The sequence below is a fragment of the Homalodisca vitripennis genome, chromosome 5 (assembly GCF_021130785.1).
Source record: "Homalodisca vitripennis isolate AUS2020 chromosome 5, UT_GWSS_2.1, whole genome shotgun sequence".
Lineage (NCBI taxonomy): Eukaryota > Metazoa > Arthropoda > Insecta > Hemiptera > Cicadellidae > Homalodisca > Homalodisca vitripennis.
This window is the reverse complement of record NC_060211.1, coordinates 170,570,521-170,588,509: the sequence shown is the minus strand read 5'-3', so window position 1 is coordinate 170,588,509 and position 17,989 is coordinate 170,570,521. Positions and strand designations below refer to the sequence as shown.

General features: G+C 33.3%; 1 protein-coding gene and 1 long non-coding RNA gene across 2 annotated transcripts in view; both read left to right on the top strand.

Annotated features, from left to right (window-relative positions):
* Window positions 1-10,195: 10,195 nt before the first annotated feature.
* Window positions 10,196-17,989, top strand: part of LOC124363713 (serine/threonine-protein phosphatase 6 regulatory ankyrin repeat subunit B-like) — a 36,813-nt gene continuing 29,019 nt past the window's right edge. Inside the window, exons 1-2 of the mRNA XM_046818976.1 lie at window positions 10,196-13,302; window positions 15,147-15,266. Coding sequence (XP_046674932.1) covers window positions 11,647-13,302; window positions 15,147-15,266 — 1,776 coding nt within the window. The 5' untranslated portion in view covers window positions 10,196-11,646. The remainder of the gene's footprint in view (window positions 13,303-15,146; window positions 15,267-17,989) is intronic.
* On the top strand, window positions 14,325-17,613 carry LOC124363150. Its single transcript, XR_006922523.1, has 2 exons — window positions 14,325-14,497; window positions 17,041-17,613. It is a non-coding gene; the product is annotated as an uncharacterized LOC124363150 (long non-coding RNA).

Below are 17,989 nucleotides of genomic sequence, written 5' to 3'. Positions count from 1 at the left end.
GGGGGGGGGGGGGTGGATTTGGGGTTAACGGCCAGAATGGTCAATCAAAAGTTCAACATTATTAACGTATTCTGCTCATCCTCCTGAACAAAAATATATATGATTTTTTGTGGGATGGAAATCACAAATAACTTTGTTGTTTAATAATTGAAATATGGTTCTATTTGTGTACTGTGATTTTTATTATCTATGACTCAGTGTTATCTGCTCCCGATAGCTTATCAGAGTGTTCTGTAGTCAGAACAGTTTAGTTATGCATCATCTACCGTTACATGCAGTCTCTTCAACAGTGGTGTCCACTCTTAATACTCAATTCTTAGCTTGAAGTTTATTTTTGACGATGGAGGGGTTGTGAAGGAAACAGGATTTTTCTGGACATTTGCCATCGTTTAGTGAAACAAAAAATCAGTAACACTACGTTTCGAGATCTGCAATTTGATCTCTTCTTCAGGTAAATAACTAACCTAACACATAATTACAAACTAGGTTAAAATAAACAAATCATACTAGAGCGTTGTGATACACCTAAGTCAAGAATCTGTACTTTCGGATTATACTGACCACACCCAGACATGAATCGTTATTTCACATTTTGCTTCTACTGATTACTATATTAGCGTAGAACAATATTTCGTCAATATAAAACAGGAATTGTTTTATAGCAAACCCCCCTCATCCTCAGACAGTGGTCAAAGTCGAGCGGTTTAGTAGATAACGTGATTGCAGAGTCTCGCCGCCCGTTCAGCTGGTGCGTCGCTTTGTTGTACTTCCGTGTTTTACTCCTACATTTCTCCAAACACAAAAATTCAATAATAACCAACATTAACAAACAAAAACTAAACTCTTTATTGAAAAAAAAACTTGTTTTTATTCTTGATCTCACTCCGCCACCTAAAATGCGAGTGCCTCCGGCCATCAGCGCGGGCTTCCTTTGGTGCTGCCGAAACCCGCGCTGATGTCAACGAAAGAAAAACATCCCTCGAGATAGTACCTATCAGTAAAATATAAAATTCTAGAGAGGCTGATTAGAAATATAAATTGAATTGTAAAGGCAATTATGTACCGTGCAAAAAACTTAAATAATCATGTGATGCCGCCTTCCTGCCGTAATCGGGATTCTCGAGAAAGATAAGATAACAGCGACAACAATACCGATCACAATACCTGGAAATGCTTGTAAGTTTGTAATTAAAGAGTTGTTATTTTGTTCTATCATGTTTGTTTCTATAAATTTATATTTTTGTGTTCTTCATACTGGTGTGGTCGGTATAATCCCAAAGTACCCAAGAATCACAACCACCATGTTGTGTGACAACTTCACTAACTCTAAAACATGCACTTAATAAAAAACTAAACACAACACTGATTATTAAAAGTGAACTACAGAATACAGGTCAAAATACGTCTACATTCGTCGACTAACCATCTATGACTGAATGTGTTAAGTTAGTTATTTACCTAAAGAAGAGATCAGATGCAGATCTTGAAACGTGTAGTGTTACTGATTTTTTTGTTTCACTGAATGATGGCAAATGTCCAAAAAACCCTGCTTAATACTCAATCACGGTGCATTAACTCTATTGCAGTTAAATAGTTTAAAAAGTGTTTTTTTACAGTTTTGATTGCTTATTACCCGAGGAGATATAAATATTAGAAAATTGGTTTATTCCTTTTTAATTGGCCATAGAGTTTTTTCAGAGTGAGCGTATAAGTTCGTTGTGTAATCGTGTGTTATTTTTAAATGAAGAAAAGCTATTTTTATATGATCCGAAGTTACCACATGCTATGTAATTACATAGTACATATATACGAAGTTATTGCTTGTTAGTTTTGCTTTTTCTTAAACTTGCATTTTCTTACATTATTTATTGATTTGTTAAAAGTTTGATTCTATGAACTTTTTCAAATTTATTTGTATCAACACCGGGAATGAGATTCATGTTATTAACCTATTGCTATTGTCTTTCTGAACAAAACACTATAAGGATACTAAAATGGCAAATAATGAATTTTAGAACATTCCAAGTTGAACTACTTTTCTTGGAAGGTAATAGGAAGTTATGATTTGGCGAATTTACAATATTTATGTGTTTTTTTTAGTTTCTTATAAAGCAGTAATGGTCGGATGCATTCTTAAGCAGACCATTTAGAATTTTATTTATTACTGACAGGTACTACCTCAAAGAATGTTTTTCATTTGTTGCCATTTGGTGCTGCCCTACGCTGATGCCTGGAGGCACTTGTGTCAGGCTAATATGAACTTATATTCTCAGGTCTAAATTAAAAAAATGTCTTTTATTTGGGCCAAATTCCTCTGATTTCAACTTTATTGTTATTTTACGTATTCATTGTTTGAGTCATGACTTGCTTCTCAAAAAACTAGAAGACCAAGGGATCAGAGGAACTTCAGCAGATTGGTTCAGGAGTTACTTAACAGGCAGAACTCAGGCAGTCGAAATAAAAACTTCAAATAATGGAGTAACAAAAAGAACTGTCTCCAAAGCATTTCCAGTTGACAGAGGTGTCCCACAAGGATCAGTACTGGGCCCTATTCTCTATATCATCTTTGTCAGTGATTTCCCTGAATATATCACAAACTACTGCTCTATGCAAATGTACGCTGATGATACAGTCCTCCTACTAAAATTACACACCTATCATAATTGGAAATAGAGTCCTATATAGCAATAAATCTGGCAATAGAGTATTGTCAAGCAAATGACCTAGTACTAAACAATACCAAGACCCAGCAACTGGTATTAGGAAAAATAAAAGATGAAGTACTGGAACTGCCGGAGGCCGAAAGGGTGGATAGTGTGAATTACCTTGGAGTAGTCATAGATGAAACTCTCTCCTGGAACGACCAGGTTGACCAATTATATGGAAAACTTAGCTCAGCATTATATGTACTAAGAAGACTAAAACAAATTGCCAGTGCGGAAGTTGTAAGATGTGCTTACTTTGCTCTATTTGAAAGTCACCTCAAATACGGGATAATTGTATGGGGAAGCTCCTCCAAAATTAACATGCAAAGGGTACTCGTGCTACAGAAAAAAATCAGTCCGTATACTAACAGGATTAGGACCCCAGGAATCCTGTAGAGATGCCTTTAAACAGGAAAAATTACTGACTGCAGTAGCTCTGTACATCCTAGAAGCAGTTATTTATGCCAGTCAACAAAACCTGACAAGAGGAGCTGATGTACATTCCTACAACACAAGAGCGGCACAAAATTATACACTTCCAACCCATCGACTGACCCTGTTTGAAAAACAACCCACATATACTGGAACAAAATTTCTAAACATCCTACCACAAGAGGTCAAAAACACCACAAGACAACAACAGCTCAGAAGAAAACTAACTACATGGCTTCTTCATCGCCCTTACTACTCAATTGAGGAATTCCTGGACTGGAAGAGAAATGATGAATCAACACCTTTTCAACCAACCTGAATTAATACAAATTTACATTATTTGTATACCTATGTAATGACACCATTCTAATCTCAAAGATTATGAATAAACCATATTGTCTATTGTCTATTCAAATATGGCATAACTGCTGATGTAAGCAGCAACCAATAGGAGGATGACTTACAATCATAACAAGACCATGTGGTGCCATAGAACAATGAAATACTACTCTGAGCAAGGAAAAGTAGTTCAAATTTTAATGTGTAATAACTTTGTTATTTTTCATTTCCACCCATTGAAGCTTTATATTGTTTTGATTAGGAAGATGATAGCAATAAGTAAATAATGCGAAACTCATATTTTGCCAGTCCGGCCATTAACTTCACAATTGCTGTTTTGGAGTAATATTAAGTGATGCAAGCAGCTAGAAAAGTATTGTTGAATTTATTTCTATTGTTTAAACAGAGCTTCTCAATGTTTTTGAAAATGATTTCAACACTTTATAGGCAAGTAGTTCAAATATTATTACCATCAGTAACTAACTTTATAGTAGGGAAGTGAGAATACTTTGAGTGATAGAAGTGTTCAATAATATGTTCATCGTTTTCATTGGCTCAAAGTTCAAGTCTTTAGTAGGTGATGAAAATGAGTCATTAGCTCATTATGGGTTAAATTTCAAAATGTTACATTATTTCACTTATATAAAACGTTTCATTCGAGTTATTATGTAGGTTTGTATTCACTAATTCAGTGTACCTGTGATATTGACACTGCAATATTGTTTGAGCAAGCCTCGTGTTTAGCATCTGCTATGTTTGACAACAAGAAGTTACTAGGTTGTTTAAATCATAAAAAAGTTGTGAGATAAAAATATTTTAAGGATCAATGTTTTTAGAACTGTCAAATACATTATGCAACATAGTTAAACTACCTGATACAGGCGCTCCTCGGCTGTAACACAGCTGGCAGGCGGCAATGTCTGCTGTCATGTTACAGAGCATGTGGAACACTATGGCACCTTGGAGTCACATGTTAACATTTCATAGCTAAGCGAAACAAAATGATTTTTTTTTTTATCAATTAATTGTAAAATGGTTTCTTAAATAAATCACAGTTATTTAATATGGTTAGGTATGATTAATTGTACGATATTTCTTAGCTTGGGTAAAAGCATAAAAAATATTCTCTACATTGATTAACCACAGTACAAAAATTAATTATTAACTCAGCATTAAAAATTGCAAGATATCCCATGATTAAAAAGAAAATCAATCAGTTGGTATTAATTCTCATAATACTTGTGAAGTAAATGAAATAATGTGTACATTCATTAAAGTCAAAATATTGATTTTAATCTTCCAAAGTGTGGTGTTGATGTTTTAAACAATAAGTATGCCATCTATGTATTGAATGTTTAAAATAGCCTAGGAACCAAGAATCTAGTTGTTTTTCATGAAATTGGTTTATCGTCATCCGCAGAAGTTTTTTTAGTTGGGTTTGAAATCGACCTGAAAAGGACCAAAAATATTAAATGATAAAATAATGTTAAAAAATAATGTTTTTAGCTTGACACATCTATAGCCATTAAGTTTGTCAAACACTGAATTAATAGCTCTATCACTGGCTGTCAATAAAATAAAGAGACAGACAGTCGTCATTGTCATCCTATAATCAGTGTTCATGTTATTGGTTGGTGCATATTTCACTTCAAGCTGGTATCAAGCTAAAAATTGTGATCTGAAAAAAATTATTGTTTGATATTTTTTACCCCTTTGATAACTTTCTATTTTGGTGTCTACCATAATTATCATGTCTTCATGCCTTTCTTTGGGGAATTTGTTTTCTGAGAGGCTGAGTTGGGGCTGATGACTTCAGGAAACAATAAAGAGTCAACAGGGCAACAAGTCGGGTCAGTAGGACAGATGATCTAAGACAGGGATGTTGTGTTTGACAAAAAACTATTGACTGACAAATCTTTATGAGCTGGAACTTTGTCCTAGTGGATGATCCATGACTTGTTTTTCCACAAATCGTTTCGGGTTTTCTGTACACGGTCACATAGGGTAGTCAGGACGTGATGTAGTAGTTCTGACTAATTATCAGCAATTTAGGTGATCAGGGTTACAGATGTTTTCAATGTTAGCATCAGTTTTTGATGATGTTGGTCTGCCAATGTGTCACTCGTGTCATTGCTGCCATCTTTAAATTGTTTAAATGACACAAACACTTGTGTTCATAGTATAGAGTCGTCACCGTACACTTGTAACATTACAAATGTTTCACTACTGATTTTTCAAGTTTTATAAGAAATTTTATGTTTAAAAGCTGTTCTTTATAGATATTCAAAATTTTTCCAAAGCAGTGACAAAAGGTTGAGTGATTTTAATTGGTGCTACGGGCAGAATAAGTACAGGAGCCAGAAGAAACACAGGGAGGGGTGGGAGGCTGACTCGTGTGACTGGCCATATGATTTGTGTTTATTCTGTGGCTCCCCCAATACTAACTATAGATAAACCGCTTACAAAAAGACTCTCAGAGATTTGAGTTCACGCAGGGTGGGGTAAATATCCATCCGCCGCTGTGATGCCGCCCTCTCAGTATCCTCACCACTGTTCAGCACTCGCTCTGACTGATCCGGCTCAGTCGGTCTCGTTCACTTCTGTGATTTGTTCAGTTGAACCGGTCAGAACAGAGTTACTGAGCCTGCCCACTAAAGTGTGTTATACCGGTAATCGTGTTGACTGAACAAGTGAACAAAAGGATCCACTTGCAAAAAAGTGTTTGAATAGAAGGAGAAACAGCATATCGTAGTGAATGGATAAATAAAATGAATGATATGGATGACATAACAAAAAATGTATTATTTCAGGAATCTAGTAAAAGTAAACATATCTATTAAAACTGATTAAAACAATTTAATTGTGAGTTACCAGATACATTACTAAATACTTTAAATGTTTCAATTCAATTCAAATTAACTTTATTCAAGACTCATACAATGTACACATATAGTATAAATACAGAATAGCGTTAACTATTATATTACAATATCCATTTAGTGACTACATAAATCATTAAATAAAGAAGTTTGCCTCAAAATGTTATGTAAATGACAACACTGATTTTACAATTTGGATACTATTTATAAAATATATCATTAACTACTAAATTGTTAGATGAACTAAGTTACTTCAAAATATTCTTTAAATGAGTATACTGATTTTTCAATTAAAAATGATTTTAACTTTGTTTTAAATATGCAAATTTGTGAAATTTTTAGACGTTTTTGGGAGAAATAACATGAATTTGGATTATATAGCCGTGGGTTTTTTATTAAAAAGTTCTAAGTTATGTTTTGGGATTGATGGATAATTTCTATGGCGAGTGTTATAATCATGATTTGCTCCTAATTTAGATATACTATCTTCATTTGATTTCATAAGCATGATAGTTTGAAAAATATATAGACCATATACGGTAAGAATTCTTAATTTAGAAAAATGCTGTTTGACAGATCATTGCATTCCAAACTTAACATTATTCTAATAGCTTTTTTTTTGTTGGTGAAGAATTCGGTCTAGATTTTTTATTGTAGCTCCTACATGCTCATACATGCTTAAATACCATAAGACATGTATGAATTGATTAATGCAAAATAAATAGTTTTTAAGGTTTCAATATTATATACCCTTGACATTTGTTGTAGAGTGTAAAGACCAGAGGACATTTATTTACTACATGGCCAACATGTTAATCCCAACTTAAGTGTTGGTCCAATATTAGTCCAAGAAATTTTGAGTTTTCTACTTGATTCAGTTTTGAATATTCTACATAAATATTTGGCTTTAATTTTCATCTAGTTTGTTTTGTACAGAATGAAATAAAATTTGATTTATTTATATTTAGTAGGAGATTTTTAGTGTCTGAAAATTCTTTTACAGTTGTAAGACTTAGAAATGATTTAAGCTCAATTTCTTCTTGACTTTTACCTGAAATTGTGATGTTGGTATCGTTAGCGTAGAGGCACACTGACCCATCCACCTGTATCACACCCGGCAACCTCTTTAAATAGCAAAGAAATAGAAGAGGGCCAAGTATAGATCCCTGTGGGACACCATGTTTTATAGTTTGAAGGTTTGAATAAAAATGTTGTGTATATTTATATTTGCTGTTTAAATAACTAAAACTATTTTGAATTTGAATACATTGTTGTCGGTTTTTTTAAATATGATTTGAACCATTCATGTTCCTTACTCTTAATATTTAAATTAAAAAGTACCTTAAGTAATTCATCGTGGGACACACTGTCAACTCCTTTGGAATAGTCAAGGAAGATTCCAATGACTTTTTCATTCCTGTCAACCAAATCTATTATTTATTCAATGAAATTAACATCTGCAGTTATCGTAGATTTTTGTGGTCGGAAACCATGTTGCTGATCATCCAATATGTGATTACCTTCCAGGTAATCCAAAAAATGATTATATACTACTTTTTCAAAAATTTTAGAAAGTACAGGTAATAACGATATAGGTCTGTAATTTGTTGGACTATTTAAATCCCCCTTTTTATAGAGTGGAACAACTTTGAACTGAATTGATTATGTGGGTTAATGGTTTGGAGATTAGCGGAAAAGATTGTTTAATGAGGGTGATTGGTATATCATCAATTCCTGTTGAGAATTTGTTTTCAAAAGCCATTACAATCGTTTTTAAAATTCTTTCATGAACAACCTCTTTAAATTTGAAAAAAATTGAGGTTGGGATGGTTTTTCATGACCCGATTGCTTAACAAAACCTTTCTGAATATTTGGAAGCATAAATCTATCAACAACATTTATAAAAAAATCATTAAATATATTACCAACAAGAGTTGGGTCTGATATGGATGTGCCATCCTGGACTAATTGTATGTTATTGGTGATTTTGGTGTCATTGTTGATTTCAGATTTGATAATTTTCCAAGTTGATTTTGACTTATTTGTAGAATTCTTAATTTTTCTGTCATAAAACCTTTTTTTCGTTATTTATTTGAATTTTGTTTTCAATTTTCAGTTGCTTAATTAATTGTTTTAAATCATTAGTTTTCCAAACCCTAAATGTTTTTTCTAATTGCGCAATTTTTTCCTTTTTAATCTTTACATCATCTGAAATCCAACTATTTAGGGTTTTCTCTTTTTCAACAGATAATAATTTAGGAAAGCTAATTATAAAAACATGAACAAATATTGAGTAAAAAACATCATACTTTACTACGCTAGCCAGGTAAACTTCTAACCAATTTTCATTAGCCAAGAGCCTTAAAAATAAATCTGTGTTAGTTTTTGAAAACTTTCTACAATACCTTTTATTTACATAACGAAGAGTATTTTTACACCAAGAATTTCAAACAATTGGTCTGATATACATGTTATAATGCCAGATGTTTTTAATTTCTTACTTGTAATATTAGTGAGGAAGTTACCTATGCTGGTTTCTGACTCGGAGGTCACTCTAGTAGGAAAATTTACTTTATTATAAACTAAGTTATAAGAGCTTAAAATACTAACAAAATTCCTATATATATTGTCTTTGTTCAACACATTGATTTTAAAATCTCCTTCTATGATAATATTCTTGAATTTATCATTTAATGAATTACATAACAAATCAAGTCTATTTAGAAAAGATTCAAGTATCCCTTGCTGTGGGGATCTATAAATACATGCTAAAATAAATGACAATGTATTTGCAGTAATCTCTGATTTATAAGCAATATTCAAATTATTTTTCAGCTGTAAGATCTTAGACTTGTGAAATTAATTATTTTTTACTTTTAATGTTATTTCTAACTAAGACCAATACACCACCACCAAGTGAGATGGACCTTGTAAAAAATTAACATATTTTATAATTTGGAATATTTAGATACAGGATTTCTGCTTCAGTCATTTTAAGTTCAGATATTGCTACTGCATCTGGTTGGATTTCTTTTAAATTAATTTTTAGTATATTAATACCTGATGATAAGTGTTGACCATTTTGGTGTAATATTTTAAATGGTTGAAGTTGAATGTTGTCAAAATTTTGTTTATTTTTGGAATTTAGTTTGATATTGGTTTCAGTACATTTTTAAATGTTGGTAGTTTTTCATCCCTGATTGTTTAAAATGATTATTGTTATTTGAACTTAATAGTGCATTATTATGAGCCAGATCAATAACATTCAAACTATTATATCTACATGCAGAACAGTTTTCATTGTCATAAAAATTTAGTTTAAATCTGAAAAAGATGAACAAAGATCACTGACACCATATTGCCCATGATTCACCTCACCTTCACTAGACACTGCTTTCAAGTGTTAATACTTATAATCAATGGACTTGGTTGATTGATATGCCTTTGATTTATCATAAGTAAGGGTATTCCCTTACAAATTTTTAAATAAAGAACTAAAAATTAAACAGACACATCTCTTGTTTGAAAATAATCTATTTTCATGAATAAAGAAGATATTTTATATCCAACCGATTAACTTCCCACCACTTTTTATAATACCCAGGCTCCCTACTCCCCCCATCGAGTTATACGATTACGGTTTTATTCTTCATAGGTTAGCGAAAGAGCGACTGAACAATTTTGGGGACCTAGTGTAACCGAACACATAAACTCTATAGTTTTAGTTAGTTCCATTATGTAAATATTTATACATGTATATTTATCTGAAGAAGTGTACCTAGATACACGAAAATTTATAAATGTTTCAAACCAATATACCGTGGTTTATTTGTTAAGAAGAGAATAACCTGTTTCTGTAAATATCTGATTTTAAAAATAGATGAAATTTATTCAGTTGGCAGGAAAAAGTGAACGAAACGTTCAAGGTGAACGGGTCTTTTGAAACACTCTGATCACCTGACTGACCCGTTCGAATTGAACGAGTCAAGACCAAGCGATACATCTCTAATGGCCATTGCCACTGCATGGCCAACCTCACAACAAAATGCAAGCTCCCTGGATACGTCTAGGGCTATATTAATCGGTTAAATTAATATTTTACGCTTAGACAGCGACACTTGCATTATAGACCTACACATAAAAATATAATATAGTTATAGAACAGGTAAAGTAGCTGTAGTGTAAACAAAACTGTTCGAGTCAGACACAATCCACACAGCTGATAAACAGAGAAGAAAAGGTGCAGGTCCCACTCTCCCACCACAACTCTCCGCCGGAGGGGAACCCCTCCTGCGCGGTATTGCTTAGATATTTGCTTCTGCGCAGGTTTCTTTGCAAGCGGTTTATCTATAGTCTGGTTATTTTATAGCCACACCTCGTATTATTATATATAGGGTGTCCCATAACTTTCTGGACAAAGGTATATCACGTTATTGCTTAGCTTGACAAACATATTTCATGATATCAACATAGGTCTATGGCCCACATAGAGGTTCTCAGCGAATATCCAGCAATACTAAAACTGAATAAACGGCAGCTCTCAAGTTGCTTTGCACTATTATTTAAGTTGAGTTTTGATACTCTTCAACATGTTCATTACGACGGCTAAATATCCGGACTGTTTATATGCCATTGAATTTTTTAATATTAGTGACCGATAACAGTAATTGTTTCTTCAACATTAAATCTCTAAGTAATCATGAAAACAGTATGTGGGCTTCACAATTGTTGCACGAAAAAGTATTTAAATTTGATATTTCAATGTTTATATGTCTACCCCTAGGGATTCGGATTCATAACAAAATTAATTAACCTAAATAAAGAAAAATAAATTGTGCACCCAACAGGGTACATGGTAGTCTAAGTTATTTGTATAAGCACAAGCTCATATTTCACAAAGACAAGCAAAAAAAAAAAAAATATTCACAATAAAATGCTTGACGTTTACCCCATTGGACATTCTACACGCTTTATGTAAGCCCGGTGTGTGTCCGATCAGGTACTCTACATCAGTTATGAAAAATCGCGTTTACCCAAGGGGTACATGTTGTGAATATGTTAATATTTCCTTTATCGCCCATAAAACTGAATCTTGTTCAAGGGTTTAATTTCATACACTGTATAGATGAGTAATGATAACGGTCTTATTACTTTTGTTTTGTTTCAGGCCTTGGAACAACATAGTAACATTTCTTATCGGAGCCAATTTCAACACAGCTATTCCTTCACAAGTAAAAGTCAGTCATATAATTGATTAACAAATACAAAAGTGGTCTTGATAATAATTAAACATGAAAATGGTCCCTGAAAAAGTACAGATCTCTTTGATGAAGGAAATGGAGACCTTACTAAATCAAGGTCAGGATGTAAATGCCCAAGATGAATACGGTAGAACACTTCTGGACAAAGCGGTTTGGAGGAGTTCAGAGCCTGCAGTTGATCTACTGCTGGAGAGGGGAGCAGATGTTAATATTTATAACAACAGAGGAAGATCTCCTTTACATTTGGCTGTCTATAGAAATAATGAAATTATTTTGGGAAAATTGTTTGAGAAAGGAGGCATTCTAAATCTACTAAATCATGAAGGGAAATCTCCTCTTCATTTAATAATTAAAAGAAGATGTTTAAAAATGATTGAAACTCTTATAGACAAAGGATTTGATTTGGAAAATGAAGTGTGTGGTTACCCACTCTTTCATTATTTTGTTTACATACATTATGTATCGGGAGTGGAGTTATTGTTAAGGAAAGGAGTAAATTTGAACTGCAAAGACAAACGAGGTAGTAGTCCTCTTCATATCGCCATTCGCAGACTGCACATCGATATTACACAAATGCTTCTCAACAAAGGTGCAATGGTGGATATCAGGAATAATGAAGGTGAGACACCTCTTTACTCTGCTATTCAAAAAAACTTTAAAGCTGGTGTTGAGTTATTGCTTAGGCAAGGTGCTAACGTGAACTTAAAGTGTTTCGAAACTACACCACTTCATCTGGCTGCTATACAAATGAATGTAGATATATTTGATGCATTGTTAAATCATGGTGCCAATATAAATGAGAGAGACGAGGAAGGTAATACAGTTTTACACAATGCAGCACAAGTGGATTTTATTTATGGCGTTAAAACAAGTTTAAAAAGAGGTGCCAAAGTAAATGAGAAAAACTTTGGCGGCCAAACACCTCTTCATCTTGCTGAGTCAAAGGAGATATGTGAGATATTGCTGGATAATGGAGCTTTACTGGAGGTAAGAGACTGCATATCGGGGGATACACCTTTCCTTAGAGCAGTCCAGTATAAAATATGTACTATAGTAAACTTTCTGTTGGAAAGAGGAGCAGAAGTTAATATGAAAAATTATAGAAGAGAGACTGCCCTTCATATGGTGGTGAATGATTTGGAAAAAGTAAAAACTATATTAGATCATGGTGGGGAAGTAAATATAAAAGACATTGAAGGAGATACTCCTCTCCATGTATTCATTTCTCATGGGTTTGATTCTGAATGTATTGAGCTCCTGCTTGAAAGGCGAGCAGGTGTAAACATAAAGAACAATGCAGGTCTTACTCCTCTACATTTGGCAGTTTTGAACAACCGAACATCTGTAATTGAGTTGTTGTTAGATAATGGTGCCGACGTTTTCCTAAAAAATAAGGAAAACAAGTCACCACTTCACCTTGCACTCTACAATTGTGGAGAAGAGTTTGGATCAGAAATAAGTGTTATGTTAGACAAGGGAACTATGTTGAACTTTAAGGACAGAGACACAAACAGTCCTCTTCACTTTGCTGTTTCAAATGGGGATTACGATCTGGTCAAAGCATTGATAGATAATGGAGCTTGTTTGAAACTCAAAAAACAACAAATGTCAAAGTCCTCTCCATATAGCTGTTTCAAGATCATTTCAACCAGTAGTTCAACTACTGTTAGAGAAAAAAGCAAGCGTGAATGACAGGGATGTTGAAAACAGAACCCCCCTTCATTTGGCTGTCTTAGCAAACAATAAGACTTTGGTTGAAGCATTAATTGATACAGGAGCAGATGTAAATAATAAAGACAATCGAGGGAGTACCCCTCTTCATTATGCAATTTCCAGTAAAAATTTAGAAATAACAGAAATTCTTTTACTACATCGATCAAATCTAAACCTTAGAGATAAGTGTTACAGAACACCACTTCATTTAGCCATATTGTACAATTTTATTGCTGGAGTTGATCCTTTACTTACCTATGGAGCCAAAGTAAATTTGAGGGACAAGAGAAGAAACACACCTCTCCATTATGCAGCTAAGTGTGGATCAGAGTTATTGTCGAGAAAACTCTTAGAGAGAGGAGCTTTAGTTGATATTCAAGACTCAAAAGGAAGAACTCCTCTCCACGTGGTTATTCAATACTGTAAGTGGACAGGAGGTGACTGTGCTAAAGTATTGCTTGATTATGGGGCTACCATGGATATAAAAGATTATAGAGGGAAAACACCACTAGATTATGGAAAGGATTATATTGATTTGGAAAATATTTTTTCAGAATTAATCATCAAAACTGAATGTGCTAATTTAGAATTATATTTGAATAAAGAAGTTGTGTCACACCTCCTCAAATCTTATGGACAACTTTGCTCATTTCAAACCACGTGCTTAACAGAACTGAAGCACATGAAAACAAAGAAAATTGGCAGCAATAACCTCTATGATGTGTTTTCCCAATACAGGGATCCTAAATTTTCTATGAAAGAATCCATGGAAGAAGCGATATACTCTCCTACTTTGCATTTAGAGTTTCCTTTGTATGCCCCACTTTTGAGAGTAACATTTGAAAGAGCAAAAGCTAGGCATAAACTGTTAGATTTTGCTGTCGAAAATGTGAGTGCTAAAATTGATATAACATTGCCAAATGAGGTGAAAAGACATATTATGTCTTATTTAAGTGACCGAGAATTGAAAAGTTTATTGAACAAATAAGTGTATGTTAAAATTTCTTATAACTGCGTGTTATTGTGGAAAGATGCTGAAAAATATGAAAATTCTTTGTACAGCAAGTGAACTACTTCTTTAAAAATAAAACAGTGTCTTAACATGTCAGCAAGAGTGGCACAACAACTGAAAAGTATGATGTACCTTTGAAGTTCTACAGAATATGAGGTAAGCAAATATTGTGAAATGTTCACCTTTGCTAAAGGTGTTCATAATTAATTATATAAAAAAAACATGTGTTTATTTTTGATAGTAGTTGTTTTTACCATAGTTATAACCAAGTCTAAGTTTTATCTATTTGATAGCCATTGCCAATCTAAAATTGTTGTTTACGAGGTTTGGTTAGAAAATAACCGAGCCAGTATTAGTGGAGCCATAGAACAAACGCATTAGGGCTGAATATCGTACGGCTAGTAACATGACTCACCCTCCCACCCCTATTCGTGTTTCTTCTAGCTCCCGTACTTTTTCTGCCTTTAGCATTAGTTTAAATCACTTAACCTTCTGTCTCTTGAGTTGGAAAAACTTTTGAGTATCTATAAAACACAATGTATGAATATTTGTGATGTTACAAGTGAAAGGTGACAACTGTTAAAACCAGTCTTTGAGTGACAAACTATTTAAAGATGGCCACAAAGACACAAGTAATGACACACATTTTGGCAGACCATCATCATCAAAAACTGTTGCTAAAATTGAAAAGATCGGTAACCTTCTTTAACAAGATTCTTGATTAACTATCAGAGCAAACAGGGATTATCAAAACGGAGAAAATCAGATGATTTGTGGAAAAATCAAGTCATTGATACTTCCCCAGGACAATGTCCCACCTAACAAATCTTTGTCAGTGAAGTCATTTTTGGCCAAACACAACATTCCCATCTTAGATCATCCACCCGACTTGGCCCCCTGGGACTTTTTTGTTCCCCAAAATCAAGTGAGCTTTGATAGGAACAAGATTTGAGACTGTTAAGCCCATAAAAGAAAAAGTGACAGAAGTCATGAACAGAGTTATGGAAAATTATCTGCAGAATTGTTAAACACAGTGAAAAATTTACTTGGAGCTATGTAGAGATCGTAGAGGGAAGTACATTGTAGGGGATAATATTAAATTCTAAATATCTGTGAGTAAAATGTGTTTTTAGCCTGAATTATTTTCTAGCCACAGCTCGTAGATATTAAAATTATTCCATAGTAGTATAAGCGTAAAGTTAGTATGCAGAGATAGTTTTCCATTTTAACTAGTAATACTTACAATTTTGTTATTTGATTTACTTTACTTTTGTGTATAGTGTCAAACCCATTACATTTTTACAATAATAATATATAAAAAGTGAAACATAATTACATTGCTGTCAGTTTTATAATGAAAAATAACATCATTCATAACATTGGCTTCCAGCAGCAGAATACATTGTGATAATTATGATAGATTTGCTTATATGTGCATAAGAATAATTATGAACCTAGACAAAATATCTAAATACAACTTTCTGCCTTTACATATTAGAAACAGCTTTACACACTCAAAGTTTTCTAAGTAGGTCTATTTAGTTTGGATGATGGAATTTCATTTTCATATAAGTTCATTTTCAGAAGTTAATTTTTGTTTTAGATGTAGTTTATTCTATTTTAAACTTTTTTAGATCATTCTTTCTTTCAGAAAAATTAACTATGTACACTTAAGAATACATATCTCTGAATCAAAGATTAATCTTAATTTTAAAGATTAATAAACTTTACCTACTCTATTTTTTCTATGTATTTTTTTTACAAAAGTTTAAATGTTTATGGAATAAGAATATTCCCTCTGGCGTTTATTTGGAAGAAAAGTAACTTTCACATGTGACTGTCATCTTCAAATGCACAAACTGAAGATAAGTTATTGCTCTAAAATTACAAACTTTAAAATTTAACCATAAACTAACCAATAGAGTCATAATAATGGGAATTACATTATCATTTATTTTGTTTAATTCTCCTTTTAGATGTAAAAGAATATAACCTAGAAACAATAACTTCCATTTTTATTTTGATAACAACAATAAAAGACACTGGTTTTTGAGCACTTTTTGACAAGTAGTAGTCCAGTCAACAAATGGTCAAATATGGGTTCTAGAAGGAAAATCAATAAGCGGAAAAATCGACTATGGGACATGATTGGAGTCTTAGTAGTGTAACATACTAAAAGTTCTCAAGCCTAGGTGTGGCAGAAGAGAGGAGAGGAGTTTCAAAGTTCCAATTTTGGTTGGCAGGAGAAACACCTACACCTGTACAATAAGAACACCTCTTCATGTAGATTACACTCTATTTTGTAGTCAGGAGTCTCTGTAACAATGTAGAGTTCATTTTGAACTTCTTCGTCATCGACATTTTTTTAGATCTCTTTAGATGAATATGACTCCATATTCTAGGAGTCAAGTATGAGACGGTATTTGATTTCAGATGCTGCACTAAGAGGGAGATGGTTTGTAGCTTAACTCAACTTTCACATTGAATCAACTCTCCCACCATAGCTACATTATGTAAAGAAAACTCATTGCTCCATGATGCTTAGAGATTGTGTCTAAAACATTGTAATGGACTCAGTTCTGTATCTGAAGAGACAATGAATCCTTCTAGATTACACTATATTTTGTAGTAAGTGTCATGTTAAAACAATATATAGTTAATTTTGAACTTCTTTTTCACCGACTTTTTTATCTCTTCAGACGAAAATGACTCCAGATTCCAGCTGAGTGTTCTGTGACAGCATTACTAAGAGCGAGGTTGACTGGAGTTGAACTAAACATTCACATAATCTATATGCTCTGCACCGTAAGGCTTCTGTCACAGTTAACGTTTGAAAGATAAATCTACCTTTTACTTGGCATCAAAACTAAGGTATTAAACTGCTGGGAGCTGTGGCTTTCACTGTGCAGAGAGGGACTCGCTCGAAGTCAGTTTTCAGTAGGCGTTTCCAGCCAACTAATTATACTCAAAACCACAGCATATCCAGACTCCTGAGGGCTGGCAAAGCGGCTTCTTCCTCCGTCAATTTCTTCAGGAATTCTTCTTTCCGGACAGATGCTATTGGTTTCCTGAGAGACTGGAAGTAATGCGTAGTCTCTGTTTTACAATTAGTTCATATCTGTTAAAATACCTTGATATTGTTTTGTTTTATTGTATACTTATTATCTATTGTTGGTTTCATTCGGATCTACTAGTAATATTTGTAAAATTGGTGTTGTACCGTTGAAATAAATAAATAGAATGGATGGAAGTTTACATCTAATCACAACATACACACTGTTGGACCCATTACTACTACAACAGTAGAACTCATGTTTCTAGTTTTGTACATGAGAGGTGGTAAACTTATATTTGTATAAGATAACATTAATTTTAAACCAGTGGACTTAAGTAATATTTGTACAGATGCAGATATTGAAGCTTGTGCAATACTAGTAGTAGCGCACAAGATGATAGTTATTTTATATATTGCGCGCCAGATATTGTTGACAATTTTCTTGGATTCACTTGAGATTCTTTTAATCTACTTTAACCAACCCCAATGGTTTCCCTTTTATCTTATGTTTGGTGGTGGTTACATTAATTTCAAATTTGATATTACACAAGACTAAAACCAGTGATAATTTTATGAAATTGTTGAAACAATAC